The sequence below is a fragment of the Electrophorus electricus genome, chromosome 4, assembly GCF_013358815.1.
Source record: "Electrophorus electricus isolate fEleEle1 chromosome 4, fEleEle1.pri, whole genome shotgun sequence".
Taxonomy (NCBI): Eukaryota; Metazoa; Chordata; class Actinopteri; order Gymnotiformes; family Gymnotidae; genus Electrophorus; species Electrophorus electricus.
This window is the reverse complement of record NC_049538.1, coordinates 30,435,821-30,459,065: the sequence shown is the minus strand read 5'-3', so window position 1 is coordinate 30,459,065 and position 23,245 is coordinate 30,435,821. Positions and strand designations below refer to the sequence as shown.

The following is a 23,245-nucleotide window of genomic DNA, read 5'->3' as shown; positions in this document are numbered from 1 at the left end:
GCTGTCAGAAAGGTGAGAAACAGACTCCTTCCAGTGTGAACATCTTATGGCACCCGGAAGGAAGATTGCAGACACTCCCTAATACGCAGATATTGGAGTGATCTGATATTAAGCCATTCACACGGTCCACATTAAGAAGACCTCTCGTTTCTCTCTCACTTTGCCAGCAGATCCATTAATGATCATTAGTTTATCCACAGTGCAATCTTCTCGCATAATTGACCTTGACTTGTCACTTCAAAACAAACATTCTTATCCATGCTCCATTTATAATATCTCTCACAGTAATTAATCCCACAGGAAAGTTTATAACGAGGGGTAAAAAGGTGGATTTTATCCGCCGTCCTGCGGCGCAAGCGCTGGAAGTCCGTCATTGGAGAAACGAAAATATCTCACTTTCTGGCAGCTCTGACAAAGGTGGCATCAGGCACAGCACATGCTGCATGACATTTGTTTGTAGGAGCTCATCTGGTTAGAAGACCACGGTGGTGGTGTGGGCTTTGCTGAGACTGATGGCTGATCAGATTTCTCGGCGACTATTTGATACAAACATGGCAACTAAATAAAAACAACCAGTGCCCCCTCCACTCGAACAAGGGGATGACATTTGCAGGAATTGGTGCCCCGTGTGAGGAGACAGCCGTGCACACTGTTGCAGCGGAACGCCAGACAGAGTGTCACAACTAACCAGCACTGCCATTCCAGTGCCGCCATCGAACCCTGACCAGCAGTGGTGGTGGCGAATAGGTACAAGAGCTATCCATCTCCTCTGAGCACAACACCTATTGAAAGGTCCAGCTCACCCTTCGCCTGTGATCCAGCATTTCAGTTTGGATTTCGGGAGCATCCTCGGAAAGAGCCCCCACCGTGCCCTCTGCCTGGATGTGCAAGCCCGGAGCCTCATTAGCACTGCAGGGGGGAGCGGTTTTAACGGCAACCTTGTCTCCCAGCTGCAGGTCTCTTCTGACTCATCAGGGGGGTGTTGAGATGGTTGTCTAGGAAGTTTGAATGCCACTCCAGGCAGACAGAACCACTTTATGCCAGCAATACAAAGTTAATTGACAGATAACTGCAGATAAGCTCCATATAGGCAGCAGTTTCCTGTACAGTTCAGTTTAGTGTTTACAAAGTTTATGGAGTACAACGAAGGTGGAAGGAAATAAAACACATGTAGATAGTATATATAATACACTTTTGGGAAATAAAGAATCTTTCTACCCAATAATCAATCCGGCGTATGGGAAGGAAGATTCCCATTGGAAGGAAACATTCTCTGCTAGTTGGAAATTGCAGGTGGGGTAAAATTCAATATATTGCTGAGTACAGAATGGATGGATCCTGATCTTACCAGCTACAGGCCGGTCTGAGAAAGAAACAATAGATCCTGCACATGCACACACACACACAAACACACACACACACACACACACACACACACACACACACACACACACACACACACACACACACACACACACACATGCACACACAAATACACACGCCCACACACACACGTGCGCACACATACACGCGCACACACACTTTCTCTAACACTGCAGCATTAGATATTCATTTACAACTTTCCCACAAAGCCTCACATATATTTATAGGCTGGTAAGGATATGAGCTATAGCAGGCCTGAGTCTGTTCGTCAGACCACTAATACCTGTGGAACATTATTACTGTCATACTATTTGTTTTTAGCTTAATCAGTGTTACTGCAGCCAGAACAATAAAACAACCATATTCTGCTGAACAATTATGTGTAATTTTACTTAGTGTTTTTAATCAGTCTTTTAGCAATTGATAAAATTGTAAAAATGTATAACATTCATAAATAAATTAACTATGCATTAATCAAATGTTAGTATCCAACTGAAATTAGATGCAGTATTATTAAGCAAAAGGTGCCTGCCAAGCGTATCTTTGAATGTTTGCTTATAGAAGGACTAACAGTAACAGAGACAAGTTACAGGGCCTCCTCTGTGACCCGTCACTCTACCTACATGTCATGTGCCGCTGGTGACTATAGCAACACAACCAGCAGTGAGTCGTGTCTCTGGCTTTGTACCTCACTGTGATGCACCAGCCAATCACGTCACTACACAAAGTGAATTGGGGAAGGGGGTGGTGTTGGAGAAGGCGCCCAGCCGTGTTTTCTCAGAATCAGAGCCGTGTGGCGCGGCTGAGATTCAAGGCTAACACTTTAGCTCTTCTACCGGGTGCAACCTGAAAGGCCTGCCAATAGTTCCTAAGGTGTGATAGCTCAGACTCTGTAATAGAGCGGCAGCCCTTTAGGCTCAGGGTAATTTAACACGTCTCTCTGTGGGCAGCTAACACATTTTCCACGGGGCTTGCAGTGATGCACTTGATTGCGTTCTGCTGATTGGGCGGCACGCAGCTGGTCCTGCCATGTCCCACCCCCACACTGTCTTAAACAGTGACCGCACCCGACCGGGCCCAGCAGCCGCTTTTAGTTCTTCTCCTTCCTCCATTCCTCCTAGGCGCACCTTATACATGCATGCAGAAGATATTCCCCTCAGCGATATTTTACAACCAGGTCACAGGTTCTCTGCCCTCTCACAACCGGCGATGTTGGATGTGTTTCAGCAGAATTCCGAGTGCTGTGTAGAAGCTGTGAGTCTTTCTGACTTTCTGCTATTCATTTCAAGACAGAATGAATTAATGCACTAGAAATGCACAACACGCTAAAAACCAACAATACTCAAACAGCCTATAAATACATAAATACTTAGAGGTGTTTTTATACAGTCTAGCATATGTTGTGTTGGGGGGAAATATCCTCTTCCTCTGTAAAAATGGCAGTGAGAATGAACAGAACCTGTTTTTCTGCTTGGTGGAAGGAGCCATACAAATGCGCGGCTAGGATGAACGGGGTTTGGTCTCTGTAGACAAACTCTTTATTCTAAGATGCAGGCTCCCATGAAGCAGCTGTGTGCTATCAGTATTCATCAAAAGGCACTGTCAAGAAAATGTAAAACTGGGACTTTCAGGGGCTGTCGGAGATGCTCCTCACATTAAAATGAGACAGCCTTATTAATTCTTCAAAAGCCAGACAGAACCCTCTCCCTCACACCCCCCACCAGACTAATTTTGGCACTTTTAAGGACGATAAAAGCTCCATCAGCCGCAGACTCTTACGCAAATTAACTGTAAGTCCACATCCTTACGAACCCCTTTCTGTCGGGTAGGGAGATGGCCGTCAGACGACATTAGTGCGAGTCAGTCTATTTCAAGTAAACTATGTAATGTACCTACTCAATATATAAATCTTCATCAGATGATAAGTACCTCATAAGATATAGATAAAGCATAGGTTCATTAGGCAGGATAACGCTTCATGAACAAAATCTTGCAGATGTTTAATATTAATCAGACAATCTGTGAAACAGCATAAAGATTTTATGAATATATATAAACAAATAAGTTTTACACATCTATCTAGTGTTACATGTCATCATGGTCTGGGGTGATGGTCTTTAAGTCTCTTCACAGTTATGTGGTTGATATCTTCTCACAAACTATAACTGAATGATTTAGTCATTTGCAGTCAAGTGGGTAATTGAAGACCAGGACAGTGGCCATATCGAGCCTATCTAATCGTCCATTAGGAGCGCTTGCACTGGCAAAGCAGAAAAACTGGCACACAGGAATGCTAAGATGCGGTCAGAAAGTGCTGCGATGATATTTCTGAGAAACGGCCATGTCAGAGGGCCATAGGGACCACGGCACTTCTGACCATCTGAACCACATTAACCTGCTTGGATTAAAAAGCAAGCACCCAAAATGTCGTGTGTGCACATTCTGGGAGCTGAAGCACCACGCTGAGTTTTGCTCTTACCATCACTCTCGTTCTCACAACTCTCTGCCATATTAATACGCGTGTCCTATTAATTTAAATGGAAATAGGCCGCATGGCAGTGCCCCGTGCCAGGGGAAGGCGAGAGACCTGGAAGCGGGCGAAGTGGGCGAAGCGGGCCATCTTGGAGGAAAACGAGAAGAGAAGGTGATTAACTTGGAAGAATCTCTCGTCGGTCCACATGCAAATGGATTGTGTGATCTGTTTATCATCCAGGACGGACGTGAGTGGGGAAGCACTCCTGCACACTCAATGTCCTTCCTTCCTCACACACTCCTAGGGAGAGAGAGATGGAGATGAAGAGAGGAGGAGAGAAAGAGAAAAAAGAGGAAGAGAGACCGAAACAGAGAGAGAGAGAGATAGTGACAGAAGGAGAGAGATGGAGAGAGATAGAGAGAGACAGAGAGAGAGAGAGGTCAAATAAACGTGAAGAAGGGACTGCAGTCGTGACCTTATTGTGTGAAACTAAAACACTCCAACACTGCAGCTTCACTCTCACCTCACTGCTTGCGTCTGTGTGAGGAGGATGTTTCGCAATAGAATATACGCAAACCGATTTTTTTAATACACTTCTTTTTTTTTAAATATTTACTCAGCTGCAGCTTCAGGGATTTTATGTAGGACATCAAAGCATTCATTATCTTAATTACACACACTTCAAAATCTATTAGCTGCAGCCTCTTTGCGCATCTGAGGCCAAGATGACGGTGTTTGTGATTAACATATGTAAAGTTCGAGATTTATAAGTGACACGTTGATCGATTTTGGCAGCGTCTGGGTGCTTGCTTTTGCTGGAACTCATGTCAAACGTGTCGGAGTGGTGCCTGACAGGAAGCCCTCGTCCTTTCTCTCTGTAAAACTGAACAGCTCAAATCTAGAACGTAATGTTGCTGTTTCTGACCAACGCGTGCAGCTGATAGTCCAACATCACCATCAACAACAAACACAACAACCCAAAATGCTTTAACAAACTATTATGACATGATGATCTTGACAAATCATGAACAAAACTTTAATCTTAAAATTTAGTACACTTTCAGTAAATAATTTGACCTTATGTTGCCTCACACTAGAAACTCATTATATAGCTTTATGGCTGAAAAGTGGAGAGAGACCTACAGGAGATCAGCTGAAACACTGGAGTGAGACCTACAGGAGATCAGCTGAAACACTGGAGTGAGACCTACAGGAGATCAGCTAAAAGACTGGAGTGAGACCTACAGGAGATCAGCTGAAAGACTGGAGTGAGACCTACAGGAGATCAGCTGAAAGACTGGAGTGAGACCTACAGGAGATCAGCTGAAAGACTAGAGTGAGACCTAAGGGAGATCAGCAGAAAGACTAGAGTGAGACCTACAGGAGATCAGCTGAAAGACTAGAGTGAGACGTACAGGAGATCAGCTGAAAGACTAGAGTGAAACCTACAGGAGATCAGCTAAAAGACTAGAGTGAGACCTACAGGAGATCAGCTGAAAGACTAGAGTGAGACCTACAGGAGATCAGCTGAAAGACTAGAGTGAGACCTAAGGAAGATCAGCTGAAAGACTGGAGTGAGACCTTCAAAAGCTCTCAGTGGCAGGCATCCTGGGTGTGCCCAAGTCAGCCTGAACATGTACTGCAGAGGCTGTGGGCACATGCAGTGCATTATCAGTCCTCTGCAGACGTCTGCATTATGAGAGGAATATGAATGCAGGCTGGAAAAACGGACACTGCGAGCATGATTGTGCACTCTCTCTCTTTCTCTCTCTCTCTCACACACACACACACACACACACACACACACACACACACGAAAGCCCCCCCCCCACACACACACATTAATCAAAGCTGATAGTTCTCAATCATCTATTCTCTTGAGAAAACATCACAACAGAATTCAAACTACCCTAATAACTGATCCCCCCCCCCCCCCCCCCGTCAAAAAAAATCTGAACAGTTCATTGCCCTGATTATACAATTATCATATTTTGGAGGGGTCATTTCTTAGATTGCATTGCATAAAGGACTCACTTCATCAGTGGCACTGTTACTTCTCTCAGAAGTCCTGAATGGATCTCCATAAAAGGACCACACTGGCTGAATGACCGGGAGGGTAATCCGGACCGGAGAGAGGCATCCGGAGTGGCCCTGAGCACAACGACTCCACCAAAAAGCAGAACTGTATCCTGCTTGCCCACGGAGACGTGTTTATTGTCATGACCTTTATTAGGTGTTCCGAGATTCAATCTGCCATGCAGCCGCCCAGTAGATTGCAGTAATTACTTTTGCAGATAGAGGTGAGAAAGAGTGCAGAAGCATCAGAAGACGATGTTCGGAATTCTATATTCTTCAGCACGGAGATTCAAACGTGAACGTCTCCATCTACTCTAAACCAGACATGATGAACGACTGTTCCACTTCTAAGGTGTAATGTACAGCTCATACCTAAACCATCACCATGGTTCAAACAGAGAGACCCAAGTGCAGATGCCCAAATAGCCTGGAGGTGATGGCTCACCCACTATAACAAAGAACCCAAATCTCTGTCTCTCTCGGATCCTGAATGACACAGGACCATATTCCCTCCTGCTTCGGAGTGTAAGTGCGTCTCATTGCCACATTCCTCTCTTTATGTTTGTCTTTTATTTTCCCAGGAATGTTAGTGCCAACTCAAAAGCATGAAAAGGCAATCGTAGTATGTAGTACGCCCCTCTGGCCCTTCTCTCTCTGGCTCTCTAAAGCCAGAGTCCAGGAAGCTCTGGGAAGTTCTGGGAAGCGTCCTCATCTTCAGGTCCTCAGGCCATGTGAGGAAAACAACCCCAGTGCGTTCTCTGGTGCAGTCTGCCATTGAGACCTTTTGATCAGGTGTCAGGTGATGACGGATGATATGCATTAATATCCACATATCCACCTCCCCCTCTGCTCAGCCAATCTTTTTCTCTCTCTCTTTCTCTCTCTCTCTTTCCCACTCTATATCTCTCCTCCCTCTCTCTCCTTCTGCACCCCCCAACCCCCTGCACCTCCTCCCACTCTCTACCCACCCCCTTATGTAGGACCTCTGTCCAAAACATCCTGTTTCTCGGAAAATTTCAAATACAATTCTACAATTTCAAATATATCTACATGCTACAGTACATTGCAGTTTTGTGGTTACTCACCTGGAATCTTCTTTATATATATATATATATATATATATATATATATATATATATATAGTCCTCTAGTGTGTGGTCTATAGAGTGAGAGGACTACAGAGTGAGAGGATTACAGAGTGTGTGGACTATAGAGTGAGAGGACTATATTCTTTCAGCACTTCTCAGAGGTCATCTCTCCTGCTATGCAAGGGATCTCACACTAAATAATGGGCATTGTAGCCTATATAAGCTGTTTTTCTGATTTCTTTTCTGTTATTAATACAAATTTCCTGTATTTTCTAGTTGTATTCTATTATAAAGAGGCTTTGTGTACCTTACTGAATTTCTCTCTCTCTCTCTCTCTCTCTCTCTCTCTCTCTCTCTCTCTCTCTCTCTCTCATATATATATATATATATATAAAATCTCTCCCTCTCTTTTCTCATCTCTTTCCTTCTTTCTCTCTACCTCTCCCACTCTATCACCCAACTGTCTCTCTCTCTCTATATATCTCGCCCACTTCTCTCTCTCCCCTCAAGCAGAGCCAAGCTCACAAAGCTCCACCACACTCCTGCGCCAGGCGAGGAATTCCAGGAGTGAGTCGGAGTCACCAAAGAACAGCAAGGAGAACAAGGTCAGACACTACTCACAATGTCATCAAGGGAGTGCCCTACAGAGTGAGAGGACTACAGAGTGTGTGGACTATGGAGTGAGAGGACTACAGAGTGAGAGGACTATAGAGTGTGTGGTCTATAGAGTGAGAGGACTATAGAGTGTGTGGACTATGGAGTGAGAGGACTATAGAGTGTGTGGTCTATAGAGTGAGAGGACTATAGAGTGAGAGGACTATAGAGAATGTAGACTATAGAGTGAGAGGACTATAGAGTGAGAGGACAATAGAGTGTGTGGACTATGGAATGAGAGGACTATAGAGTGAGAGGACTATAGAGTGTGTGGTCTATAGAGTGAGAGGACTATAGAGTGAGAGGACTACAGAGTGTGTGGACTATAGAGTGAGAGGACTATAGAGTGTGTGGACTATAGAGTGTTTGGACTACAGCGTGTGAGGACTACAGAGTGAGAGGACTACAGAGTGTGTGGTCTATAGAGTGCTTGGACTACAATGTGAGAGGACTATAGAGTGTGTGGTCTATAGAGTGAGAGGACTACAGAGTGAGAGGACTACAGAGTGTGTGGTCTATAGAGTGAGAGGACTATAGAGTGTGTGGACTACAGCGTCTGAGGACTACAGAGAGTGTGGTTTATAGAGTGCTTGGACTACAGTGTGAGAGGACTATAGAGTGCTTGGACTATAGAGTGCTTGGACTACAGTGTGTGAGGACTACAGAGTGAGAGGACTACAGAGTGTGTGGTCTATAGAGTGCTTGGACTACAGTGTGAGAGGACTATAGAGTGAGAGGACTATAGAGTGCTTGGACTACAGCATGAGAGGACTATAGAGTGCTTGGACTACAGCGTGTGAGGACTACAGAGTCCTTGGACTACAGTGTGAGAGGACTACAGAGTGAGAGGACTACAGAGTGAGAGAACTATAGAATGTGTTGTAATCAAATGTTCATATCTTTAGATATGATAATTATAGATATAGATAATTATATGTCCTTCATACTTGCCTCAATTTTAAAAACATACTTAATACCACAATTACAACTTTTTACGCTCTTAATATGTTCATCTCTTTATACTTATGTTACTCTTTTAAACTAACAAACTGAAACAGATGAGATCTTTCTCAGTAATCTCCTGGAACATTACATCTGTATTCATCCCTTCTGCAGACAAAAAGCCCAAACCCTGAATTTTTTTAAATGATCAACAACCAGGACATTATTATCCTTATAGAAACACAGTGTCATTCAGATGCAGATACTCACTGTCCTCAAACATTGCTACCTTCCTTCAAACACGCCAGCGTAGAACATAGCCGAGACTCTGGTGGGATTTTTGTTTGCTATAAGAATGGCCTAATACTCCACTTAACTTTAATAAAAAAAGAACTCACCCATGTTTGGCTAAAACATAAAAGAGAAATGATTGACCCTCACTATTTGACCTTGGTATATGTGCAGTTTCTACACCTCCTGCAGAATTTGCTGACTATAACAAGGAGTTGTCCCACAATCTTCACATGGAATGCAGCAATTTCCAGGCTTAGGGCAATGTTCTGTTATGAGGAGATTTTAAACTAGGACATTACTGGAACCTGATATTACCGATAAAGATGGAAACGGTCATATTTTTTAAGGCCTCCCTGTACCTGACCACCACAACACAGCAACCCTGACGCGGTGGTAAATAAGAATGGTGAGGAGTTAGTGCAGTTCTGTGGAGGTCTAGGTCTGCACGTGCTTAATGTTTGGATCAGAGGAGACTCTTTAATCAGGTTCACTGCTCAGTTCTTGGGTCATTACTGACATGGACCCCTCCTCCATCATTGCATTCACTGTCAAACCACATTCATCTTTATCACACCACTGCCAAATGAACGCTTTCCTAGAGCGAATTCCACACTTATAGAAATCAAAGGAATGTTGCAAACTAACTTCAATCAATCCCCCTTACAGATGGACCATTAAAAGTGTGTCTCAGCTCTACAGATATTACTAACCTTATTAACAGTTTTCCAATAACACAGTTTGAACTTAAAAAGGAAGGATGTGATTCTGGCAGTAAAATAAATAGACAAAATTTATAACTAATCTGCAATCAAAGCAAAGTGTGCTAAAACAAAAATATTAGTAAAAAGACCACAGAATAAAAAATTGTTTGATAAGGAAGGTCAGATTGTAAGAGAAGACCTCAGATGGTTATCTACTCAAAAACACAGAGAACACAGAGACCGAACTAAGACAAGAATATTGTGAAAGACTTAAACAATACAAAAAACCTTTGTATAAAAAACAGCAACACTACAATTACACTCTAAAAGAAATCAAAAATTATATTCATCAGAACCATTTCTGGGACAAATGGTCTTAACACTAAACAAAAGCAAGAGAAACCAATACAAAATGGCGATACTTTGAAAATGTATTCAAAAGAAGTTTCATCAAAGAATCTTACAGCCAACCAAAACATATACAAACTAAATTAGATCTTTTCAAAGCAGCCTTCAAAAATAACAAAAACCTGCTTGATCATGAACTGACCCCCAGAGAACTGGCAGATACCCTCCAAATCCTGGAACCAAAGAAAGCATTCGCCTCTGACATCATTAGGACAGCAATGTTGGAGAACAGCTCTTCTGACCTGCACGGGGCCTCACTACAACTCTTTAATCTGGTTCTCCAAGCTGGCTGCTTTCCTGAAGCCCTGAGCATGCCACTGATATCCACAGGGAAGACAAAACTGTCCCCAGTCACTACCGTGGCATCTGTGTGAGCGGTAATCCGGGGAAGGTTTTTTACTACACACATGGGCCTTCCTTACCCAACACAGTGTCAACATTTTTGCCATATTTGCACCCTACACACCTTAATCAAACAGCATATCCACCAAATAAAACCCCAAAACAATATGATATTTGCATGTCTGATTGATTTCAAAAAAGCTTTTGATTCTATTAGGCATTCTATTCTAAAAGCCTTTGATTCTATTTGTAGGCTGTAAAGGATATGACATCATCAGATCTACAGTCATGTGAAAAAGTGTTTGCCCCCTTCCTGATATCTTATTTTTTTGCATGTTTGTCACACTTAAATGTTTCAGATCATCAAACAAATTTAAATATTAGACAAAGATAACAAGTAAACAAAATGCAGGTTTTAAATGAAGGTTTTTATTATTAAGGGAAAAAAAAATCCAAACCTACATGGTCCTGTGTGAAAAAGTGATTACCCCCTAAACCTAATAACTGGTTGGGCCACCCTTAGCAGCAACAACTGCAATCAAGCGTTTGCGATAACTGGCAATGAGTCCTTTACAGCGCTGTGGAGGAATTGTGGCCCACTCATCTTTGCAGAATTGTTGTAATTCAGCCACATTGGAGGGTTTTCGAGCATGCACCACCTTTTTAAGGTCATGCCACAGCATCTCAATTGGAAACAGGTCAGGACTTTGACTAGGCCACTCTAAAATCTTAATTTTGTTTTTCTTAAGCTTTTCTTATGCTGGTGTGTTTTGGATCATTGTCTTGCTGCAGAACCCAAGTATGCTCCAGCTTGAGCGGACATTCTCCTTCAGGATTTTTTGGTAGACAGCAGTATTCATGGTTCCATTTACCACAGCAAGTCTTCCAGGTCGTGAAGCAGCAAAACAGCCTCAGACCATCACAGTACCACCACCATATTTTACTGTTGGTATGATGTTCCTTTTCTGAAATGCTTTGTTACTTTTATGCCAGACGTAATGGGACATTTACCTTACAAAAGGTTCAACTTTTGTCTCGTCAGTCCACAGAGTATTTTCCCAAAAGTCTTGGGGATCATCAAGATTTTTTCTGGCAAAACTGAGACGAGCCTTTATGTTCTTCTTGCTCAGCATCTTGGAACTCTGCCATGCAGGTCATTTTTGCCCAGTCTCTTTCTTATAGTGGAGCAATGGACACTGACCTTAACTAAGTCAAGTGAGGCCTGCAGTTCTTTGGATGTTGTTGTAGGGTCTTTTGTGACCTCTTGAATGAGTTGTCGCTGTGCTCTTGGGGTAATTTTGGTCAGCCGGTTCGCTGGCATCCCAAAGCTTTAGAAATGGCTTTATAACCTTTTCCAGACTGATAGATCTCATTTGTTCATGAATTTCTTTGGATTGCAGCATGCTGTCTAGCTTTTTGAAGATCTTTTGGTCTACTTCACTTCATCAGGCAGGTCCTATTTAAGTGATTTCTTGATTGAGAACAGGTGTGGCAGTAATCAGGTCTGGGTGTGTCTAGAGACATTGAACTCAGCTTTCCAAAGATGTGATAAACCACAGTTAATTAATGTTTTAACGGGGGGGGGGGGGGGGGGGGGGGGGGGAATCACTTTTTCACACAGGGCCATGTAGGTTCGGATTTTTTTTCCCTTAATAATAAAAACCTTCATTTAAAAACTGCATTTTGTGTTTACTTGTGTTATCTTTGTCTAATATTTAAACTTGATGGATGATCTGAAACATTTAAGTGTGACAAACATGCAAAAAAATATAAGATATCAGGAAGGGGGCAAACACTTTTTCACACCACTGTATATATTCGATTAATAAATGCTGAATAAAACTTGGCAGGAAAAGCACGGAATACTTCAGTCAGGGACGTGGGGTGAGTCAGGGCTGCAGCTTGAGTCCAACCCTGTTCAGCATATATAGAAATGAGTTAGCAGTGTTATAGGGACAACCTGCAGCCCCAAACCTCAGGCTGAAAATGAGCACCTCAGCCCTAAACAAAATAGAAGTGAGGTTTCTGCTCTACACAGGTGGTGCTGCTCTACACAGGTGCTGGTGGGGTTTCCCTCAGAACCAGGGGTACAGAAGCAGCTGGACTTGCTGGAGTGGTTCTATCAGAACTGGGCCCTGACAGTCCATATGGACAAAAGTTGTAATCTTCCAGAAAATAGTCAGGTCTCAGGAAAACAGGCACCATTTCCCTATAGGAAAGAGGGCCCTAGAGCATCCAATACATTATGATGACCTCAGGCTGAAAATGAGCACCTCAGGAAACGTGGATCTGGGAGTGAATGCACTAGAAGACAAAGCGCAAAGAGCTTTCTATGCAATCAAAAAAGGTCTACAAAACAGACATTGCAATTAAAATTTGGTGCAAAATTTTGGATGGTGTTATTCCACCTATTACACTGTATGGAAGAGAGGTTTGGGGTCCACTCAGTACACTCCACTACACTAGTTGGGAGAAGCATCCCACAGAGGCCCTGCATGCAGAATTCTGCAGGAACAAACTAAAAGATGAAAGAAAAACACCAACTATTCATAAAACATCTGTACATTTTGGCTGCAACTGAATTCCAGTAATCAAAATACGATACATTTCAAACCCAAGAACTCTAAGAACCCTAAACCCAGTGCCTTCTGTCAGCTGGTACTGAGACTAACTAACCTACTGACCCCTAACAACAGAATATCTACCAAGTACAGACTTGGTGACCACAATCTGACCACAGAAACAGGCAGAGAGAGAAGAATGTGGTCACTGTGAGAGAGGTGAGTGTGAGACAGAGCAGCACTCAAAAATTCACACAGATTTGCCAAAAATTCACACAGATTTGCCAAAAATTCACAGTAACATTTTAATTTTTGTTACTTTTATTACTACTTTGTTACTTATGACAATCGTCATGTTCCACATTATTAGCCTTGGCAAAATTGTACCTGTATAGTCATGCTGTAGACTGTAGAGTGAGAGGACTACAGAGTGAGAAGACTATAGAGTGAGAGGACTGTAGAATGAAAGGACTATAGCATGAGAGGACTGTTGAGTGAGAGGACTATAGAGTGTGTGGACTAAAGAGTGAGAGGACTGTGGAGTGAGAGGACTATAGAGTGAGAGGACTGTGGAGTGAGAGGACTATAGAGTGTGTGGACTAAAGAGTGAGAGGGCAGTGGAGTGAAAGGACTATAGCATGAGAGGACTGTGGAGTGAGAGGACTATAGAGTGAGAGGACTGTGGAGATGTCTTGACTACAGTGATGTCTCGATCTCTGTGGTAGCCCACAGGCGCTCTGATCATCAGCCTTTTTCACAGTTCTCTGAGCTGCCAGAGGCTCCGGCAACCAAGACTTCAGGTCCTCACAATTACCTTTCCACACAGAGAACAGCAAACATAAACAGCTTATCGGCTTCTGTTCCAGTTTTAATTGCAATAAGAAAGACATCCTGCTGTTTCAGGAATGAACAGGAAACACTAAGAGCCTGGAACATGGCTCTCGCTTTCAGACACTGTCATTTTGGCCTCGGTTTCACATCTCTGTAAAATATGCAGCTATTCTGAGAGGAGCCCACAGGTGTAATTTGCAAGCATGTAGTTGTGTAGGATTATTCAGAATTCCTCTTAGAGCAACAGCACATGTGGCTGTTTCATTAAACTCAAGTAATCAACATGATTGCGAAGGTATTTCATAGCGGCTTGAATGCTGTCATTTAGGGCACCAAAACACACGAACCGCCGGGTGAATTTAAAGGTAACCTTGGACGACCCTCCTGGGACTTGTAGTGACGCACACGTCTGTCATAGCTCCCACGTGGAGATGTGTCTGCCTGTCCTCTTCAGATCTGCCCGAGGGAGGGGCCACCTTGACAGACAGGTTACGGGACAGGAGACGGGGAGCCCCGGTGCGAGGGTCTCAGGGGCGGCTGCTGTGTCAGGCGTTTCCCTGCGCTCCCCCAGCTGCGACAAGCAGCTGCTGACAGATGAGGAGTGACGGTCCGTGATGCCGTGTCTCCATTAGGAGAACATAAGCAGATGTTCTTTCGCAAAGGGACGGCGGGTTCATTACGGAGATTTCCGGCAGGAGTGGCTCCCTTCTCATCCGATTGCTCTGCGTGGTGGTGCTGGCGAAGGGGAGATGCGGGCCCTCCCACCTCTGATGGATAACTGCACTCTCCTTTTATCAAGCTCTGAGAGGGACAGACAAAATATTTCTTCTTCATGTTGCTTGAAAATCGTTATTGGGCCGAAAAGGTCCTGGGAGTGCTTTAACTCGGCCAGGAGATACTCACTACCACCGTGATGCACCGTGAGCCACCGTGTGTGTTGTCAGGGGTAAACGGTTATATTGCTCTGGAAGATCTGCAATATCTGTCGCCTAGGAGGACTCGCGACTGTTGGAAAAACGAAGACTTGGCTTCATGCTATAATCACTGTGTATCTCACACAATAACGCAGAATAACACCTTTCATTTACTGTGATAGGGCCACAGTGCAGGGCTACGACATGAGAGAGACAGAGACACCATGATAGTTTCAGCTGCAGCTAAGTACTATAATCAAGAGCATATCAGTGTTACGCATCCAGCATTTGGCAGTGGCTCTCATCCAGAGCGACGTTCATACTTCTTTTTATGATACAGTGAGTGACGTCTAGGAATTGACCCCATTGCCCTGGTGCTGCTAATGCCATGGTATACCATGCCTGTAGGTGCACTAGACGATGCCACATGATGTCCCAGGATGTGATCCAGTGGTTCTGAAAGAGACAGACACCACAATGCACCCCCTCCCCTCACACACACTCACACACACACACACACACACACACACACACACACACACACACACACACACACGCACACACGCACACACACACACACACACTCACACACACACACACTCACACACGCACACGCGCCCACACGCGCATGCACTCACACACACACACACACACTCACACACACACACACACACTCACACACGCACACACACACACACGCACACACACACACACACGCACACACACACACACACACACACACACACACACTCACACACTCACACACACTCACACACACACACACACTCACACACGCACACACGCGCATGCACTCACACACACACACACACACTCACACACACACACTCACACACGCACACACACACACACGCACACACACACACACGCACACACACACACACTCACACACTCACACACACTCACACACTCACACACACTCACACACTCACACACACACACACACACACACAGACACTCACACACACACACACACACACACACACTCACACACACACACACACACACACACACACACACACACACACACACCCTTTATTTTTACTAGACTAATACTGACACTGAGCAGTACAGAAAATTCTGTGCTGTTGTCTTGTTTCTGTTGCCCCCTTTATTTAGACGCCCACCGTACTGACGTAAAAATGAAATATAGTATTATAACAGAAAGCATGGACTTGACCTACACTTCCTCTGTCAAGCTGATCTGTAGTCAGTTCTTCTGCGTGAAAGTAGCCGTGCTGCGCTTTCTAACAACAATACACAAGCACTTCACTTTTTTAATTTTTTTTAAAAAAAACAAAAAACCAAATTTGACAAGATCTGGGCTGCACCACAAACAGCGACAGCAAGGCCGGTCGGCGTGGCAACAAACGTCAGTCCTGCCCGCTCTCCCTGAGGAGCAGCAGTTCCTTCAGACGGTCCAGGCGGCTGGCGTGACGCTCCCAGCTCTTGTACAAACTTCACCTTCCTGCTTCCTTCGCTGTGTGTGATGTGGAATCCGAGCACGTGTGCTAGGAGCAGCTGTTTGGATGAATCTTTGATGCTCTCTCACATCCGCGCTTCCCTCTGTCACTCCGCACCGTTCCAGACCGTTCCAGCTGTCCGCGTGTCATCGGTTCCACTCCCTTCCCTGTCAGGGCTGGTGCCGCCATGTTGCAGATGACTACGGTGCTGCTATGCAGGCGCGATGCAGCAAAAAGTCTGAACGTTGAATCAGGTGATTACCATTAGTCATCTGTTCCTGAATGAACGCAGCGAAGGTCATGGAGGCCCTGTGCACTGCCCTGCAGGCAAGATGAGGGATTAGTGCCCTTCCCTGTGGTACACTGCCCTGCAGGCTAGATGAGGGATTATTGCCATCCACTGCGGTACACTGCCCTACAGGCGAAATGAGGGATTAGTGCCCTCCACTGTGGTACACTGCCCTGCAGGCTAGATGAGGGATTAGTGCCCTCCACTGTGGTACACTACCCTGCAGGCGAGATGAGGGATTAGTGCCCTCCACTGCGGTACACGTCCCTGCAGGCGAGATGAGGGATTAGTGCCCTTCCCTGCGGTACACTGCCCTGCAGGCGAGATGAGGGATTAGTGCCCTCCGCAGAGTCAAGAGCACTGTCCCTTATTCATATGTCTACTCCAGCAACAGTGAAGAGGACAAACTCTTTGTAATCTTAGTTAATATGAGCGTGTGTATGCGTTTGTACACTGTCAATATTTATGTCCACTATGATACATAAGTGATGATACATAAATGTAAATTTAAAGTGAAGTCTATTATAATGATAAAGTCATAGTGAAGCTATGAATCATAGTATTTTGAACTATAAAAAAAGTCATGACTATTTTTTTCCAAATACACAGTGCAGAGTGCACAGTGCACAGTGCAGACTATATCAACAGAGACGTGACTCAGGCTTTACTGAGTTTACTCAACAGCTTGTTACTGCATTCTCCCAGTATTTTTAAAGAAGGGGACAGTAAGTTCCCAAACCCATGCTCACAGAGCAGTCTGCGGCCTCCGAACACTAACGGCTTCACTTCTTTAGCGTGTCTGTGGCTGCAACCCGTGACCGTTCTACAGGGTTCACGAAGTGAATCAATCAGAGACTCAGACACTCTTCCCTTTATACCCTCTCTATCACCTTTTAGCACAATTGCAGCTCTGCATTTAATGCCAGAAATAAATTGTTTAGAGAGAGAATCCAGGCTTGGAGAATGGTGCCAGGGTTGTGTGTGAAGAGTAGCTCAAGCCAGGCTTGGAGTACATCACAAACTCATTTAGCGTCGTGTTTCCATACACTGGCCTAATTACTTTGATGTAAATGAGGAAGTGCCAGGGCTGGAGCTGTAATTGCACCAGGACACGTGAGCACATGCAGAGGTCTTGCGCTTGTCCCGCGCCACCATCATAAGGAGGCGAACGACAGGAAATAAGTGCAAAGCCTTCACCTGCTCGCAGGGCTCGGATGTGTTTGCGGTAGACAGCGCGAAGGCTGAAGGCGATGACATGGATTGTGCCGAGAACCGACAGATCATCTGCTACCTCTGAAACGACAGCACAGGAGAGAGGAGGGAGAGGGATTCATTTCCACACACATATAAGCGTAGATACCTGAGACAGCATAAGACAAAACCACGCGGCTGTACAGGGAGAATCGCTGCATGCCACACTCACGTGTTTATGAATCGCTACACGGCATGTTCACGTGTGTATTAATCACTACACGCTAACGTGTATGAATCGCTACATGCCACACTCACGTGTGTATGAAACGCTACACGCCACACTCACGTGTGTATGAATTGCTACACGGCATGCTCACGTGTGTATGAATCACTACACGCTCACGTGTATGAATCGCTACACGCCACGCTCAGGTGTGTATGAATTGCTACACGGCATGCTCACGTGTGTATGAATCGCTACACGGCATGTTCCCGTGTGTATTAATCACTACACGCTCACGTATGTATGAATCGCTACATGCCATGCTCACATGTGTATGAATTGCTACACACCATGCTCATGTGTATATTAATCGCTACACGCCATGCTCACATGTGTAGGAATCACTACACACTCACGTGTATGAATCGATACACACCACGCTCGTGTGTATGAATTGTTAAACGCCACGCTCACGTGTGTGTGTGAATCGCTAAACGCTCACGTATGTATAAATCGCTACATGCCGTGCTCATGTGTATATGAATCGCTACACGGCATGCTCACGTGTGTATGAATCACTACACGCTCACGTGTATGAATCGCTACGCACTCACATGTATGAATCGCTACACACCACGTTCGTGTGTATGAATTGCTACACGCCACGCTCATGTGTGTGTGAAGCACTACACGCTCACGTATGTATGAATCGCTACATGCCATGCTCACGTGTGTATGAATTGCTACACGCCATGCTCATGTGTATATGAATCGCTACACGGCATGCTCATGTGTATATGAATCGCTACACGGCATGTTCACGTGTGTATTAATCACTACATGCTAACGTGTATGAATCGCTACACACCACGCTCGTATGTATGAATCGCTACACGCCATGCTCACGTGTGTGAATCGCTACACGCTCACGTATATATAAATCGCTACACGCCACGCTCATGTGTGTGTGTGAATCACTACACGCTCACGTATGTATGAATCGCTACATGCCATGCTCACGTGTGTATGAATCACTACATGCTCACGTGTATGAATCGCTACACACCACGCTCGTGTGTATAAATCGCTACACGCCACGCTCACATGTGTGTGAATCGCTACAAGCTCACGTATGTATGAATAGCTACATGCCATGCTCACGTGTGTATGAATTGCTACATGCCATGCTCATGTGTATATGAATCGCTACACGGCATGCTCACGTGTGTATGAATCACTACACGCTCACGTGTATGAATCGCTACGCACTCACATATATGAATCGCTACACACCACGTTCGTGTGTATGAATTGCTACACGCCACGCTCATGTGTGTGTGAAGCACTACACGCTCACGTATGTATGAATCGCTACATGCCATGCTCACGTGTGTATGAATTGCTACACGCCATGCTCATGTGTATATGAATCGCTACACGGCATGTTCACGTGTGTATTAATCACTACATGCTAACGTGTATGAATCGCTACACACCACGCTCACGTATGTATGAATCGCTACATGCCATGCTCACGTGTGTATGAATCACTACATGCTCACGTGTATGAATCGCTACACACCACGCTCGTGTGTATAAATCGCTACACGCCACGCTCACATGTGTGTGAATCGCTACAAGCTCACGTATGTATGAATAGCTACACGCCATGCTCACGTGTGTGAATCGCTACACGCTCACGTATATATAAATCGCTACACGCCACGCTCATGTGTGTGTGTGAATCACTACATGCTCACGTGTATGAATCGCTACACACCACGCTCGTGTGTATCAATCGCTACACGCCACGCTCACATGTGTGTGAATCGCTACAAGCTCACGTATGTATGAATAGCTACATGCCATGCTCACGTGTGTATGAATTGCTACATGCCATGCTCATGTGTATATGAATCGCTATACGGCATGCTCACTTGTGTATGAATCACTACACGCTCACGCGTATGAATCGCTACACACCACGCTCGTGTGTATGAATCGCTACACGCCACGCTCACGTGTGTGTGAATCGCTACACGCTCACGTATGTATGAATCGCTACATGCCATGCTCACGTGTGTATGAATCTTTACATGCCATGGTCGTGTGTATGAATCGCTACTCGCCACACTCACTTGTGTATGAATCACTACACGCCACGCTCACATGTGTACGAATTGCTACACACCATGCTCACGTTTGTATGAAGTGCTCATATGTGTATGCATCACTAAACGCCATGCTCATGCGTGTGTGAATTGCTACACACCACACTCATGTGTATAGGAATCGCTACACGCCATGCTCAAGTGTGTGTGTGTGCTACACGCTCATGTATGTATGAATCGCTACATGCCACGCTCATGTGTGAATCACTACACGCCACACTCGTGTGTGTGAATCACTACACGCCACGCTCACGTGTGTACGAATTGCTACACACCATGCTCACGTTTGTATGAAGTGCTCATATGTGTATGAATCACTAAACGCCACGCTCATGCGTGTGTGAATTGCTACACACCACACTCGTGTATAGGAATCACTACACGCCATGCTCAAGTGTGTGTGTGTGCTACACGCTCATGTATGTATGAATCGCTACATGCCACGCTCGTGTGTGAAGCGCTACACGCCACACTTGTGTGTGTAAATCACTACACGCTCACGTATATATGAATCGCTACACGCCACGCTTACGTGTGTGTGAATCGCTACATGTTCACGTATGTATGAATCGCTACATGCCATGCTCATGTGTGTATGAATCACTACACGCTCACGTATGTATGAATCACTACACGCCACGCTCATGTGTGTGAAACGCTACACGCCACGCTCACATGTGTATGAATTGCTACACGCGACACTCATGTGTGTATGAATCACTACACGCCTCGCTCATGTGTGTATGAATCGCTACACGCCACACGTGTGCATGAATTGCTACACGCCACGCTCACGTGTGTATGAATCGCTACACATGATGCTCATGTGTGTATGAATTGCTACACACCATGCTCATGTGTGTATGAATCGTTACACACCACGTTCACACTTGCGCCTTCAAGCTGCCCAATCAGCCAAAACAACTGACAATTCCACTTCTGATTATTCCAGAGTGAAGCAGGAGGCATGCAGAGTTCCGGGGAGGCCCAGGAATGCTCTGCCTGGAACCCGTAGCGCTCACAGACAAGGCGTAATTGGCTCACGATGAAGGGTCATAACCATACATCACACAGCTAGCGAAGCACCATGTCCACAGACCACAGAGGCACTGCTGTTTCTGCTGTCTGTCCCTCACACACACACACACACACACACACACACACACACACACACACACACACACACACACACACACACACCAACACATATCCACCCAACCGCAAACACTAATCCATACACACACGCCAAACAATCCCCCCACACACAGAGCCCAAACTCCAACTCACTTGCCCCTTCACAAACACACACACACACAAACATACACAAAGAAAGAGCCTGTTCACACAACATGCACATGCACAGAGCAAAAACACATTCAGATTCATAGAGCCACAAAAGCAAATACACTTGTGTATAGACCCCTGGCCCCTCAGTGCGCCCCCTCCCCCAGCTCCATGGCAGCTCTCTAGATGTGAATTTACGCTGCCTGCACAGCAGACAGGCCTTCTCATCATTATATTAGCACTCAGAGCTGAGACAGAAATAAGCTCCACACAGGAAGCAAAGCCCCTTTAGACCTTTCCTGCCTTTATAGTGGGTATGCATGTGTCTATTTTTGTATGCATTCATTTCCTCTGGAAGACCAAGTGCAAAAATTCATATGGACAACCATCTGTCTGATCTGTTTGAGAACTTACCAGTCTGTCACTATCGAAATAGTTCCCTGAAAATATGACCCACATCAGATACATAATGACAGTGCTGTGCATAATGTATCCAATTCATGGCTCGGAATGCCTAACCTTGACAGGAACAGCCAGTCCATGTGTGACCCTGTTTCTCTGTAGAGAGAGCAGGAGATGGAAAGGGAGAGTGATGGAGAGAGTTGAGAGGAGTGTTCCTCTATCTGCAACTTCATACAGGAAAGAGAGAGTGAGCTGCCACTCACTATTCTGCCCAGACGTTCAAGGCTGCGGAAATCTCTCCTCCGTGTTCGTCTTGTCAAATGGCGGCTCTGTTAACGGTGCGCTTTTAGTCAGTGATGAGACGTGGAGATGTGGACTCTGGCCTGCTGCGTGCTCTGACCTCCCCCAGGTCCCGCTTCTCTCCTCAAGCCTGCTAACAGCTGTTATTTGGCAGGGGTCCCAGAGGCCGGAAGGGTTTTGTCTGTGCATACCTGCTGCGGCCTCTAGGACACGCTGCATTCCTGTACTTTTAAAAGGCAGACCGCAATATTATAAGAAATCTACGGCTGAAACTAATTTAACGAATTTAATGCATTTTTTTCCCCCTTCTGCTGTTTAGTTTTTATTTCCAAACATCACATCTCAATGGTTTTTTTTCTCCCAGTAGCCAGCTGAGGCTTACGGGAGATCAGGTGTCCAGCTAAGATGAAAGAGCTACGTTCTAATTGAGAGCGATGCCGTCTCATAAAATGTGCTGGGATTGTCCTGCAATCTCGCCGTTTGTGTGTCCTGGTTAAAGGGATTCTTGAGGCTAATAAGTGAAGCAGCTGGACCTCCATTATGAAATCATGCTACATTACACAATCACGATCACGCTCAGCAAGACCGCGCCATGCTCTTGAAAACGAGATAGCGTATGATGCCAAAGTGCAAAAGACATACCCTCAAAGCCCACCTGCAGGATGTCAATGTATACATTACAAGATGACACATCAAGGGTGGATCAGAGGTCGCAGGTGCCATATGGGGGTTGCTTGTGTCCTGTTCTTATATGTTGTGATGTAGTAATGCTGAAATTCTCCAGCATGCATGGAGCTGCTCCATTACAGTAGCTGGAGAGACAGAACCGTGGGTCTTTGGCTCGCTTCATGTCCGCGTCCAGGCCAGACACTACCCCTGGCCTGGTGGTATGCAAACATGCATACCCCCCCCACACACACACAGACACACACACACACACACACACACACACTCCAATCCTGTGCTCCATTGCATATGACATCATATGACATCATATGACATCAATCCATTCTTCCTATCCTCTGCTTCACCCCCGCCCATAAAAAAACACACACACACACAAAAAAAAACAAAAAACAAAAACACCCATGCCTTGCGGAGTTGACATTAGCCAAGCTCATTCCTCCCCAACCTGACCCTGTGAGGATGCCTACACGGCCGTGTGTTGTCAAAAGGAAAAGAACACAGCGTATGTTGCTCTCTGATGGAGCTGTGCAGAAACAGGCTTAGTTGC

General features: G+C 45.2%; 1 protein-coding gene across 4 annotated transcripts in view; it reads right to left on the bottom strand.

Moving 5' to 3' along the window:
- mgat4c (mgat4 family member C) overlaps positions 1-23,245 on the bottom strand; it is a 110,410-nt gene that overhangs the window by 39,227 nt on the left and 47,938 nt on the right. Inside the window, exon 1 of one of the 4 annotated variants that reach the window (XM_035524880.1) lies at positions 3,863-4,133. The exons of the other annotated variants lie outside the window; for them this stretch is intronic. Coding sequence (XP_035380773.1) covers positions 3,863-3,893 — 31 coding nt within the window. The 5' untranslated portion in view covers positions 3,894-4,133. Of the gene's footprint in view, positions 1-3,862; positions 4,134-23,245 lie in introns of those variants that run through there. 4 annotated transcript variants of the gene reach the window in all.